General features: G+C 33.2%; 1 protein-coding gene across 8 annotated transcripts in view; it reads right to left on the bottom strand.

Moving 5' to 3' along the window:
• Positions 1-724: 724 nt before the first annotated feature.
• Positions 725-10,899, bottom strand: part of MICU3 (mitochondrial calcium uptake family member 3) — a 94,651-nt gene continuing 84,476 nt past the window's right edge. For all 8 annotated transcript variants that reach the window (XM_034965684.3, XM_034965688.3, XM_034965685.3 and 5 more), the window contains 4 exons: positions 8,861-8,969; positions 6,772-6,929; positions 4,582-4,650; positions 725-3,069 (listed from right to left, as the gene is read on the bottom strand). In XM_034965684.3, the coding sequence (XP_034821575.2) occupies positions 4,582-4,650; positions 6,772-6,929; positions 8,861-8,969 (336 nt within the window). In that variant the 3' untranslated portion in view covers positions 725-3,069. The remainder of the gene's footprint in view (positions 3,070-4,581; positions 4,651-6,771; positions 6,930-8,860; positions 8,970-10,899) is intronic.

The following is a 10,899-nucleotide window of genomic DNA, read 5'->3' as shown; positions in this document are numbered from 1 at the left end:
CACAGTGTTGGACAAAATTTATCTTTCCCAGAAAACTTTCTCTGTGCATATAGTCACAATTATAGGTATATTCCTCCATTTTTAAGATGTGTGCCAAAAATACTGATTATGCTACATAGAGAACTACAAATAAAGTATTTCACAGAATCTAAGATGCAACATTGCAAGGTGTACCATTATTTTATGAACTACTAAGAAATTAAAAATGCTACCAATTTTTTACAAACCACAGTGATTTCTTATCACTTACAATTTTTATTACACTTTCTGAATATTATGGAATTCATATTTTTATATCTTTTGGAAGTAAAAGCATTATATTTTAAAAAGTGTTAATTTACTATATGGCTATGAGTAGTAGGATAATAACTAGTGTATTTTGAAACATTTCTAGGTGTTACCTTAGTAAGATGATACCTACAAAATTAATACTCCATTAAGTCACATATAAACTTTCTGAAAAGTTTTCCAGTACCAATGACCATAGTTCTATAATTTAGGAATTCCTACAATTTACTTTGAGAAGCCTTATAGCTCTGTGAGTTACCTACCCACAAAGGTGTTGATGAGATAAATGTCATTAGCATGTGTTGCCACAGAAGAGGGAATAAAATCAAAAGAGGTTTAGTAACCCATAAAGATTTCCAAAGTTGGAAGGTTACATTTTCAGAAAGTCATTATTAGTCCACAGATACATATAAAAGCCAAGTACAATGTTTCTTGATTCAAGGGCAGAAATATTTATTTTAAGATAATGTAAGAATGTAAGACAGGTTGCTTTGCAATTTATAATAAGAACAGTAAGTTGGAACTTAAGCTAAATAAATTGCTTATTATGAAATGATTCTGAGAAGTACCATAAACTGTTTATCATGTATGCTTTCTGTAAAAAGTTTAATATGAATTTTATGTATAACTTAATTTTTCCAAAGAACAGTTTATAGAAGGAAACACTGACAATAACAGCATACATGTAGTCAGTACCTTATTATTTTCAAACCACTAGCAAATTTTAAATTGATATAAGTAACAATTCAGTGAGATATTTTTATCTCTCATTTTATAGATGATAAAATTCAAGAGTGATAATATGATGGAAATCACTTTAATTTACTTTCTTTTCTATTTTATCAGAACATTTATTTATTCACATTTTAATATTATGTTGCAGCCTTACAAATGTTTTCATCCACTCACTCTGATAAGCAATAAAGAATAAAATAAAGATTGCATATGTACAATGGTATTCTTCCTTGGGAAAATGACAGAATTATAAAGGATTTCAATGGGCTAATTTAATTTTTAATCTATATTTGCAGGATTTGCCATGTACGCAACATAGTATAACTTATAGTCAAGGATTAAAGGAAATTGCATTTTTTTCAATTACTTTAGGTACCAAATCATATTAAGAACATTCAGTGTAAGGTAAAATAGACCTGAGGTATGTTATATGAGTGGGTAGGCATTTTCATTTAGTCAGTCAATTAAATCAACTTTCAAAGCAAGTGAAATTATATTCTTATACTATATGGGATCCTTGAACTTATGAATAATATATTTTAAAATTACGGTCATAAATAATATTAGATAAACAATGTAAAAAGTCTAACATACAAAATCAATGCTAAGAGTAACATTTTCTTGGAAATAACATTACTTTTATAAATAAGCTGATGCAGATCAATTTCACATTTAATAACTTATAAAAACAAAGTCAGTGTTTTCTAGTTTCATATGCAAAAGCAAAGTAATAGTTGGAGTGTATGTAACCTACATTAAATATGTCTTAGAAAGGAAGATAAATGAACTTATCTTCCATATGCAATATGTAAATACGTTAATTTAGATTAATTGTTCTATTTTTGTGTAGTATCTTTGTATAAACTAAGCATTTTTAATTGAACAGATTTCTATTAAGTATTATCAAATTGTTTCTCTATGTACAAATCTAATTTTGTTGTGATTCAACAGAAAGTTTTTATTTTCCCTCAAGACATATTCTTTTGAAATAATAAATTATATTTAAATTATTATTACTGGCTGTTTAGCATCACTTTTCAAGTGGTCCTTTTGCAAGAAACAAAAATATTAGCTTCTACTTAATATATACATCAGTCTTATAAACCATTTTATATTAGTCTTTTACAATACTTATTTGATGCTAGACATACATTAACAATATGCAGTAAGTTACAGAGTGTAAGACGTTATTTTTACTAGTGTTATTAACGTGTACCACCTATGATCAGGAGCAGCTTCATGTTTAAGAAGATAATGACAATGACAATGATTACTGTTACAACAACTACCACTGCTTCTACTATCAACACATGACTTTTTGGGGGAGGAAAATTCTACACTTTAAATTTCTTTACTGTATACATAAAACAATAACAGACATTCTGTTGACTGTGGCAAATAAACAACAATTTTTAAAAACTTTATACAAGTCAAACAACATATGTTAATTAAGTACTTTTAAAAGTTAAAAGTACACATAAACAATTGTTTTATATAGTAGCTTAATTTCTATTTGTTTTCAAAATTATCTCAGTGTAATTAAAAACTGGGCAAATAACAGGAATTTAATTCTAAGGGTATTATAAATCTCAAGCAATATTCATCTCTGAAAATAAGTTCACAGTCCAAAATCAAAGAAAATGCGATGTTCATTTTTAGGCGATCAACATTCCATGAGTCATAAATTATTTTGAAATGAGGAAAATTTCTAATGAATAAATAAATAAATAATATTGAAAGTACATTCATATGTAGTCACCGGAAGTATCTATATACTTCTGAAGGGAATGAAAAAGTGCAGAGAGTTCAGCAAATCAAGGCAAAGCTCAACTTGATTTTATATATATAACATTTGTAGTAACAAGATGCATTTTATCTGTTTTATGTTTAAGAATTCAGTTCCAGAAAAAATATCAATTTCATAGCATTCACCTTTTCCTTCATTCTCTACTTCTTCTGACCTCAGACCTGCTTCCATTCTCAAAATGTTGCTTCTTGTTATTTGTCACACAGATAGTAATCCTTTAAACTTTGTTTTAGGAGTATCTAATTAAAAAAAATAATAACACAAAAGCAATATTTATTTAGGATATAATTCTGAGGTGATAGTGTTAATCAAATATTCTTATAATAATATGAAACATAAGGAATTCAATAAAAACACCCCACATAAAATATAAGACACAAAGACTTAAAAGCTGAGTGTTTTGTTTAGTAATCTGTGCAATCCTCAATCTTAGGCTTAGAGAAAGGTAGCCACTTCCCGGTATGGCTCTATGCACTATTACTTAGAATCAATGGTGCCAGTGTGATACTACAAGTCGGTCGGGAACACTACCTGTGTGGACATACCAGACAATGGTCCTCCTTTTTTTTCAATGTTTAGTTTAAGAATTTATAAGGCAGTTTAAAATTCCTTAAAATGGAGATTAGGAAGACCTGACTTCTTTTGTTAACTCAGCTACAATGGTTACCACCTTAGACAATAAGTAAGCCTGCTTGCCTCTAAACATTTTAGATGAGTATTTCCCAAAATGGATTCCATAAAACACTAGATCTCAAACCTAATTTGTAAAATGCTGAATACTGCCATTTCCTTTTGGCAAGACAAAATGCATAGTAGCATATTACAATCTAATAAACTCTATGGGGAAGAAACTTATTTAACCAGTTTTATTATGATATTTCTTAAACTTGACTAAGCAACTTTTTTTTTTAAGTATGCATTGATGTGCTGAGGAACCACTTTGGGAAACACCTCTATCTATCTATCTATCTATCTATCTATCTATCTATCTATGCTTCAAGCTTGAGAAAAACAGCAAGAAACATATACATGAATATACTTGCAAGCATTTTTAAACCAACAATAAAATCTCCATTGCAGAAATCTAACTAATAAAAACCCACAACTGACCAAAATTTTATCGCTACAGTTGACTTTTGAAAGAAAAAAGAAAAAAACAAACCCCTCGCTTGGAGATTAGAAACAAGTTTGACACATTTCTTTGGGTTATAAATAATAAAAATGTGATAAGGAATAATAAGTTATAATAAATAGGAAGTAATAAATGAATAAGATAGAATGAAGCTTAAATTCTGGTTTTCCACTGACTAGCAAGTTATCCTATGCAAGTTACTTGTTAAACATTGATTTTTCTCTGTTGTTAAATGGGATATCTGTGAGAATTAAATGAGATACTACTTGTGGAAGAACACTTAATATAGTGCCAGACAACTAAAATAACTAAACAAATAAGCTGTTATTTTCTGTGGATGCTCAGAATCATGATCCTAAAAAACAGTAACAAATATTCTTTGGGTGCTAATTATCCTATATTATAAAAGTCCAATTTTGATTCATTACATTGTCTGCTCACATACAAAACTTCAGGTTTAATGTAAAATTTTTCAATCAAGATACTCTAATGACTTAAAAATTAAAAATAAATTAGATAATTCTATTTCTTTCAGCTATTTTCTAAATGTTATAACAGAAAAATAAATTATGATCCCTATTGTTACTGAACAAATTTAGACAAATAGAAGCTAACATACTTATCTGCTGTGAAGTTCTTTCTTCAGGCAGGATTTGAAAGTGGGGTACTTCTGGACTGTTTTATAACCCTGTAAAACAGAAGAGCAAAGTGTGCAAATGTACAGAAAGACAAATACAGCGTGATTTCACTTACATGTGGAATCTAAAAAGTCAAACTCATAGAAGTGGAGAGTAGAATGTTAGTTACCAGAGGCTGGAAGGCTGGGGGACTGGGGAGGAAAGGGGGAAGGTGACCAAAGGATACAAAGTTCCAATTAGACAGGAAGAAAATGATTTTGAGATCTATTGTGCAGTAAGTTGACCATAGTTAGTAATCATGTATTTCATATTTCAAAAATGCTTTTAAAAAGTACATTTAAAATGTTCTCACAATAAAATGTGAGCTGATAGATTTGTTAATAATTTTGATATAATCATTCCACTATATATATACCAAAATATCACATTTACCCCATAAATACATATTTGTATGCTATTATTTGTTGATTAAAAATAAAAATTAAAAAAAGGGCAAATGTAAATAAAATGCTAAAGGCCACAGGTATGTAATAAATAAAAATAAAAACATAACACTTAAGAGAGCAATACAGTGGCAAACGTTTCTAGCGTACTTTATATTTAATTTGATCTTGCTCCTCTAAAATTTTTGAGGCAAAATAAACGATTTTCAATGTATCTTGTTTCAAGTACTTCTGACATCATCTAAAATGTTAACAACTAACCACCAGGTGGCAGTTAAGTACACAGCATCTTTACTCAAGTAGCTTGGACTTGAGTAAGTCATTTAAAGTCATTTAAAGTCATTTAAAGTCATTAAAAATCTTTAAAAATACTGTCTCAGATGAATCTTGAGGTTTTGGATATATAACTTTTTCTCTTTTAAAATGTATAATACTGGCTGGGTACGGTGGCTCATGCCTGTAATCCCAGCACTTGGGAGGCCAAGGCGAGAGGATTACTTGAGGTCAGGAGCTTGAGACCATCCTGGCCAACATGGCAAAACCCTGTCTCTACTAAAAATACAAAAAATTACCCGGGCACGGTGGTGCACACCTGTAATCCCAGCCACTCAGGAGGCTGAGGCAAGGGAATCTCTTGAACCCGGGAGGCGGAGGTTGCAGTGGGCTGAGATTGCGCCACTGCACTCCAGCCTGGGCAACAGAGCAAGACTCCCATCTCAAAAAAAAAAAAAAAAGGATAAAACTTAGGGATATTCTTGCAAGAGGGAAGATTGAATATTCTAGCTCTTAATTTTAACAGAACATTTTTTCTCTTTTTCTATTTGTGGCACATCCATAATATGTTAGATATGTACACATTTATTGATTCATACTATATTTCCAGCTTTAAAACATGTTTCTTGGGGGGAAAAAATCACTGAATTTCTGGTAATTATTTTTTACTGTAAGATTTCGATAAAAAAATTTTTAACTTATTTTTCATATTAAAAAGTAATGATTATGCAGTAACATAAGAGCATCAAGTTACCTAGAGGAAATCTGTGTCATCTAAAATGAGAAATAGTGGCCAGGTGTGGTGGTTCATTCCTGTAATCTTAGCACTTTGGGAGGTCAAGGCAGGAGGACTGCTTGAGCCCAGGAGTTCAACGTCAGCCTGGGCAACAGAGTGACCTCATTGCTACTAAAAAAAATTATAAATTAGCCAGGCATGGTGGCATGCACCTATAGTCCCAGCTACTTGGGAGGCTGAGGCAGGAAGCTCACTTGAGCCCAGGAGTTCAAGGCTGCAGTGAGCTGTGATCATGCCACTGCACTCTAGCTTGGGTGGCAGAGCGAGACCCTGTCTCTAAAAGAATAAATAAAATTAAATTAAAATAGTGATATTTATTTGTATAGTAACAAGTCCGAAAAGCTAATATGCAGACTAAATTTTTTGAAAATATTTGGCAACATTTTTCTTCCACAAACTAGGATGAAGACATTAGATTAATTGAATATGAAAATAAATTATTATAAGGTCAAACTGATTTCACATTTTTTAAAAAGCATTCTCTTTTATCACCTCAAATTGTTTTTTAAGGGAAGTAAGGCCTACGTTTTTTCTTTTCAAATAAAGCATTCATGTTTATATCCTTAAGAAATTAAGATAAATTATTTCTCAACTTAGATAGATTGATTTCCCTCAGACTTTAAAAAGGATATCAATAGGTTTAAAATGTGTAGGTTTACCCGGAATCCTCTATGGAGTCTGTCTTTCATAATTCCAATAAATTCTTTATAACTTAATTGATCATCTTTGTCAACATCAAAAATCTTGAAGACAGTGTTCACTAAATGTGGTGAAAATTTGAGTCCAGTAGCTACATAGACGGCACGTTTAAATTCATCTAGATAAATGTTACATAGAAAAAGAATAGACTGTTATTATTTTTATAATATGTGTTAATTACTAGAAAGGTTGTAAAAGAAGTTGTTTTCTAAATGTGAATCATGATCTTATGCAACATGGCCTTCCATTAATCCTGCTGTCTTTCAGGTAATGAACATTTTTGTGGTTTAAATGAAAAGAGCCAAGCAACAGCTGTATCTTAGATTAATAATGCATTCACATTTGATGAATGTTTAATGAGCACCTACTATCAGTGACAGATACTTTAGAAGTTAGTAAGATGAATAGGTTTTCAAGAAACTTACGGTTCAGATGGGAAATGAGACCCCTGCCCAAATAATCATTACAGGGGCCACACAAAAACTACCAATAAAGTGCTATGAGAATCTGGAGATGAGTGATCGCTTCTGTGTGTAGTGTGGAGCAGGGAGAAGGGAGAGAAAGGCAGTGGTTAGGAAAAGGATGTGATTTTGTCTTTGAGCTGAACACAAAAGGACAATTTCAGCTTACAGAGATGACAGAAATGGCAGATGAGATGACATGAATGAACCAAGGCAGGCGGGGAGGTGGGAGGGCATAAAGCACATTCAGAAAACAGGGAGTCTGGTCTGGGTGGAGCCGGGGACATCTAGGATCTCAAGAAACTCTGCACAGGGACTTTGAGGCAGGGAACCAGAACATTCTTCAATAGGCAATTGGAAAACTTAAGAGTTTTCCATTGCAGATGTGTCATAGAAAAGTTAATTTTTTAAGAAAGATTATTCTGTCAGGTGTGTAGGAAACATCAAAGAGGAAAGCAGCTAGTAGCAGGATTGTCACTTTGGTGGCTACTACAATATTCCTTTTAAGAGGTAATAACCTGAATAAAGACACTTGTGATGGCAAAGAGATGGACGTATTTCTAGCGCCTGCAAGACAGGTGACACCATCAATTTTTTTCATTTCCCAGTTCTAAAAAACAAACAACTTTTCTATTCTGAACCCAGTAACCAGATATTGATTTGTTTCTTTGCACGTTGATGGATTTATCACAGCAGTAAAGGCTAGTCTGTAGAGGCAGAGTTGCCAAAGGTTTTGGCTTTAAAACACTAAAATGGGTTGAGAATATGCCATATTTGAACATCTAGACTACAGAAAGGGTAAAATATAAAATTTTTCAGGTTTCTCTTATTCAATGAATAAATGAATAAGGCCACATGATGAAATCAGTATCTATGTTTTTGGGAAAGAGAAATTATCATCAGCACTTAGGGACTGCAATTTGGCTTCTCTCTAGAACATAATAATAGCCTGTCCTCTGGGGTTTAAGCTTGTGCATTAACACAGATTATGGCAGAGACAGGTAAAATCACCTTAAGACAAACAAAGTCCCCATAGGGCAAGAATTTTTAAAAAGGACATGGCCATGAGGGGAGGGAAGGTGATCACAGCCACAGGATCCTAGGAAAAGGGCTTGGCTTCTTAGTCCACCTACAGCCAAAGACAGCTGGCTCTGAGGACACCAGCACTCGGGATTCTATGACCACTGTATTTATTTGAAAATTATGCAAAACTGATACTCAATTTTACAGGTTAGTTGGTTAATGTAAATCCATGGCTAAGAGGTGGCTCTGCTGAGAAAATTCCAGTTTCTGAGTCAGCAGGCATTAAATTAGTAAAATAAAATACCATCCTGTGAGAACAGGGCATGACCAGCTGCTTCCTCCATAGGTACACACAAGTTCCTCAATGTCACCCAGTGGCCATGAGGTTTCTTCCCTCATGGCTATTTTCTAACAAGTACCAGAACTGACTTGTCACTGAAAGTATACACCGGACTTTCACACAAGTTGATGGGTGATATTTCATATTTAATTAATTGGTTGCCAAAATCTATAGAAACAACGTAGTATTACTTCTTGCTTTTAATTTTTGTAGATGATTACTTACCTTGCCCTATAGAACGACTTGCAAAGTTATACATATTCAGGGCTATTGCAAAGTCTTCTAGGTTGTTTAAAAACTGGAAAAATGACCTGAATTCATCAAATGTGATGCCCTATATTGGGAAAGGAAATGGAAATACATTTAGTATTGCCAAATTTATTAAAATCAGGATCTACACATAAGAGAAAAAAACAGATTAAGCATTTGCAATGTATCTTGTAAGTAAACATTTCCAGGGCACATTTTGACGTTGTTCTCCAACTGGAATGTAAAATTCACTCAGACTTACTTTCACTGGGTAGTGCTGCCTGCTATTAGAATAATAGGTAAAAGTATTTTTTAAACACTGTCGTGTCAGCACAAAATTCCAAAAAAAAAGCTCCAATAAAAAAGAATTAAAAAGTTTCAATTTTGAAAATCCTCTCTTTTATGCCTGATGTTTTTTAACCTTGTAAGGTAAATATGATAATAAAGAAAAAAAAAACAGAAAAAAAAGCCATAAAAAAGTTTCCCCTGCACATGTATTCCTCAAATGGAATTCAGCATCATCAGATCATGAATGTCTTTATAATGACAATGCAAAATCAAAGTGCTGACTCCATGTCAACGCAGTGTATTCACACTTGTTCCTGTCACTATAGCACTGCCAGGGCAGTGGCAGGAAGTGCAATGACCTCAGAGGTACAGTTCTGGGTGCCTCCACACTGGGCTGGTGTGGGATAATGTGAAGGATTGGTGGTCAGGGTGGCCTCTTCTGGAATGTCATGTGTATAAACTGCAATTATTGCCACTGCTGTTACTTCAGTTGAATAGGGAAAGTCTTTGAAATAACTACAATGTATCTTAGAGAATACACATTTGGACAAGAGGAGCTGCATTTAGTTAATGGGTTCTCCTCAGCAAATTAACATAATTAAGAAAGAGAACAGAGAGAAGAGCAGAAGGCCGAGTTGAGGCCTAACAAATTCTTACTTAATACAAGGGTGAGAGGAAAGGACACTAACAAGGCCGTGTTGGAAGGCCAGGGAAAGCCCCACAGGGATCTAGTTTCATATAAGCCAGCTACTGATTAGATCAAATGATTTATTACCCAAACACTCAGCTTTTGGTATATGTTACTTCAATTACAACTCATCTTTTACTTGCAATGGGAGAATCCTTACTGTCTTTTCTCCTCACATTGTTTACTTTCCTTTCCTTATATTAATCATTTATGACCATTCCAATCTTGGATCCTGCTTTGTGACTCTATCCCACCCATCACGTTTTCTGTAGAAGGCTGTTTGAATCAGTTAGGAGGACTGCACCAGAAAGGGTTTGTTGTGACGTGGAGAGCTTGTTGCCAAAAAAACTGGTCACTGCTGTGGTTCTGCACCAGTTTATGCTGCAACCCGCTGCCATAACAGCAGTGTCTGGGTGACAGGCTACTGTTAGTAGGAGTAAAACACACGAGGATGGAATATTTTTAAATAAAGGGAAAACAAAAATATCAATATATTGGGGGGCAGGCATGAAATTAAGAAATAAATTTAAAAATGACAGACTATAATGTTCAACATCTGAACTTTCAGATTTTTCAACACATGGTTCTCATTTTTGGAAAGAGGTCAAATTCAGAACATACAATCATTCTTTTGTGTAGATTAAACACTTTGTGTTTAGAAATATAAAATTATAAAATAACAAATGGGCCATGTATTTTGATGGAGATAATTAAAGCAATGTTTCTTAATGGCCAAGAGGGACAGACAGTCAGAGAGGGGCAGACAAAAGGGGTGTGGCCATTTCTTCACTCTACCATCCTCACCCTCAGAATCACTACTGGAATAAACCATCAGGACTTGAATGGAACTTGTCTTAACTGTTAGAAATAAGGTGAAAAGAAGTAGCTTATATGCTAACAAAAATAAAACAATGATAACTGAAAAGCTGAAAACATCAAAAAATACATGCACTGAGAGTACCGGAATAAACTCAAATATTTATGGTCAACTGACTTTCAATAAGAATGTTGATATGGTTTGGCTCTGTGTCCCCACCCA

This window comes from Pan paniscus, chromosome 7 (assembly GCF_029289425.2).
Source record: "Pan paniscus chromosome 7, NHGRI_mPanPan1-v2.0_pri, whole genome shotgun sequence".
Lineage (NCBI taxonomy): Eukaryota > Metazoa > Chordata > Mammalia > Primates > Hominidae > Pan > Pan paniscus.
This window is presented reverse-complemented; position numbering and strand designations above follow the sequence as displayed.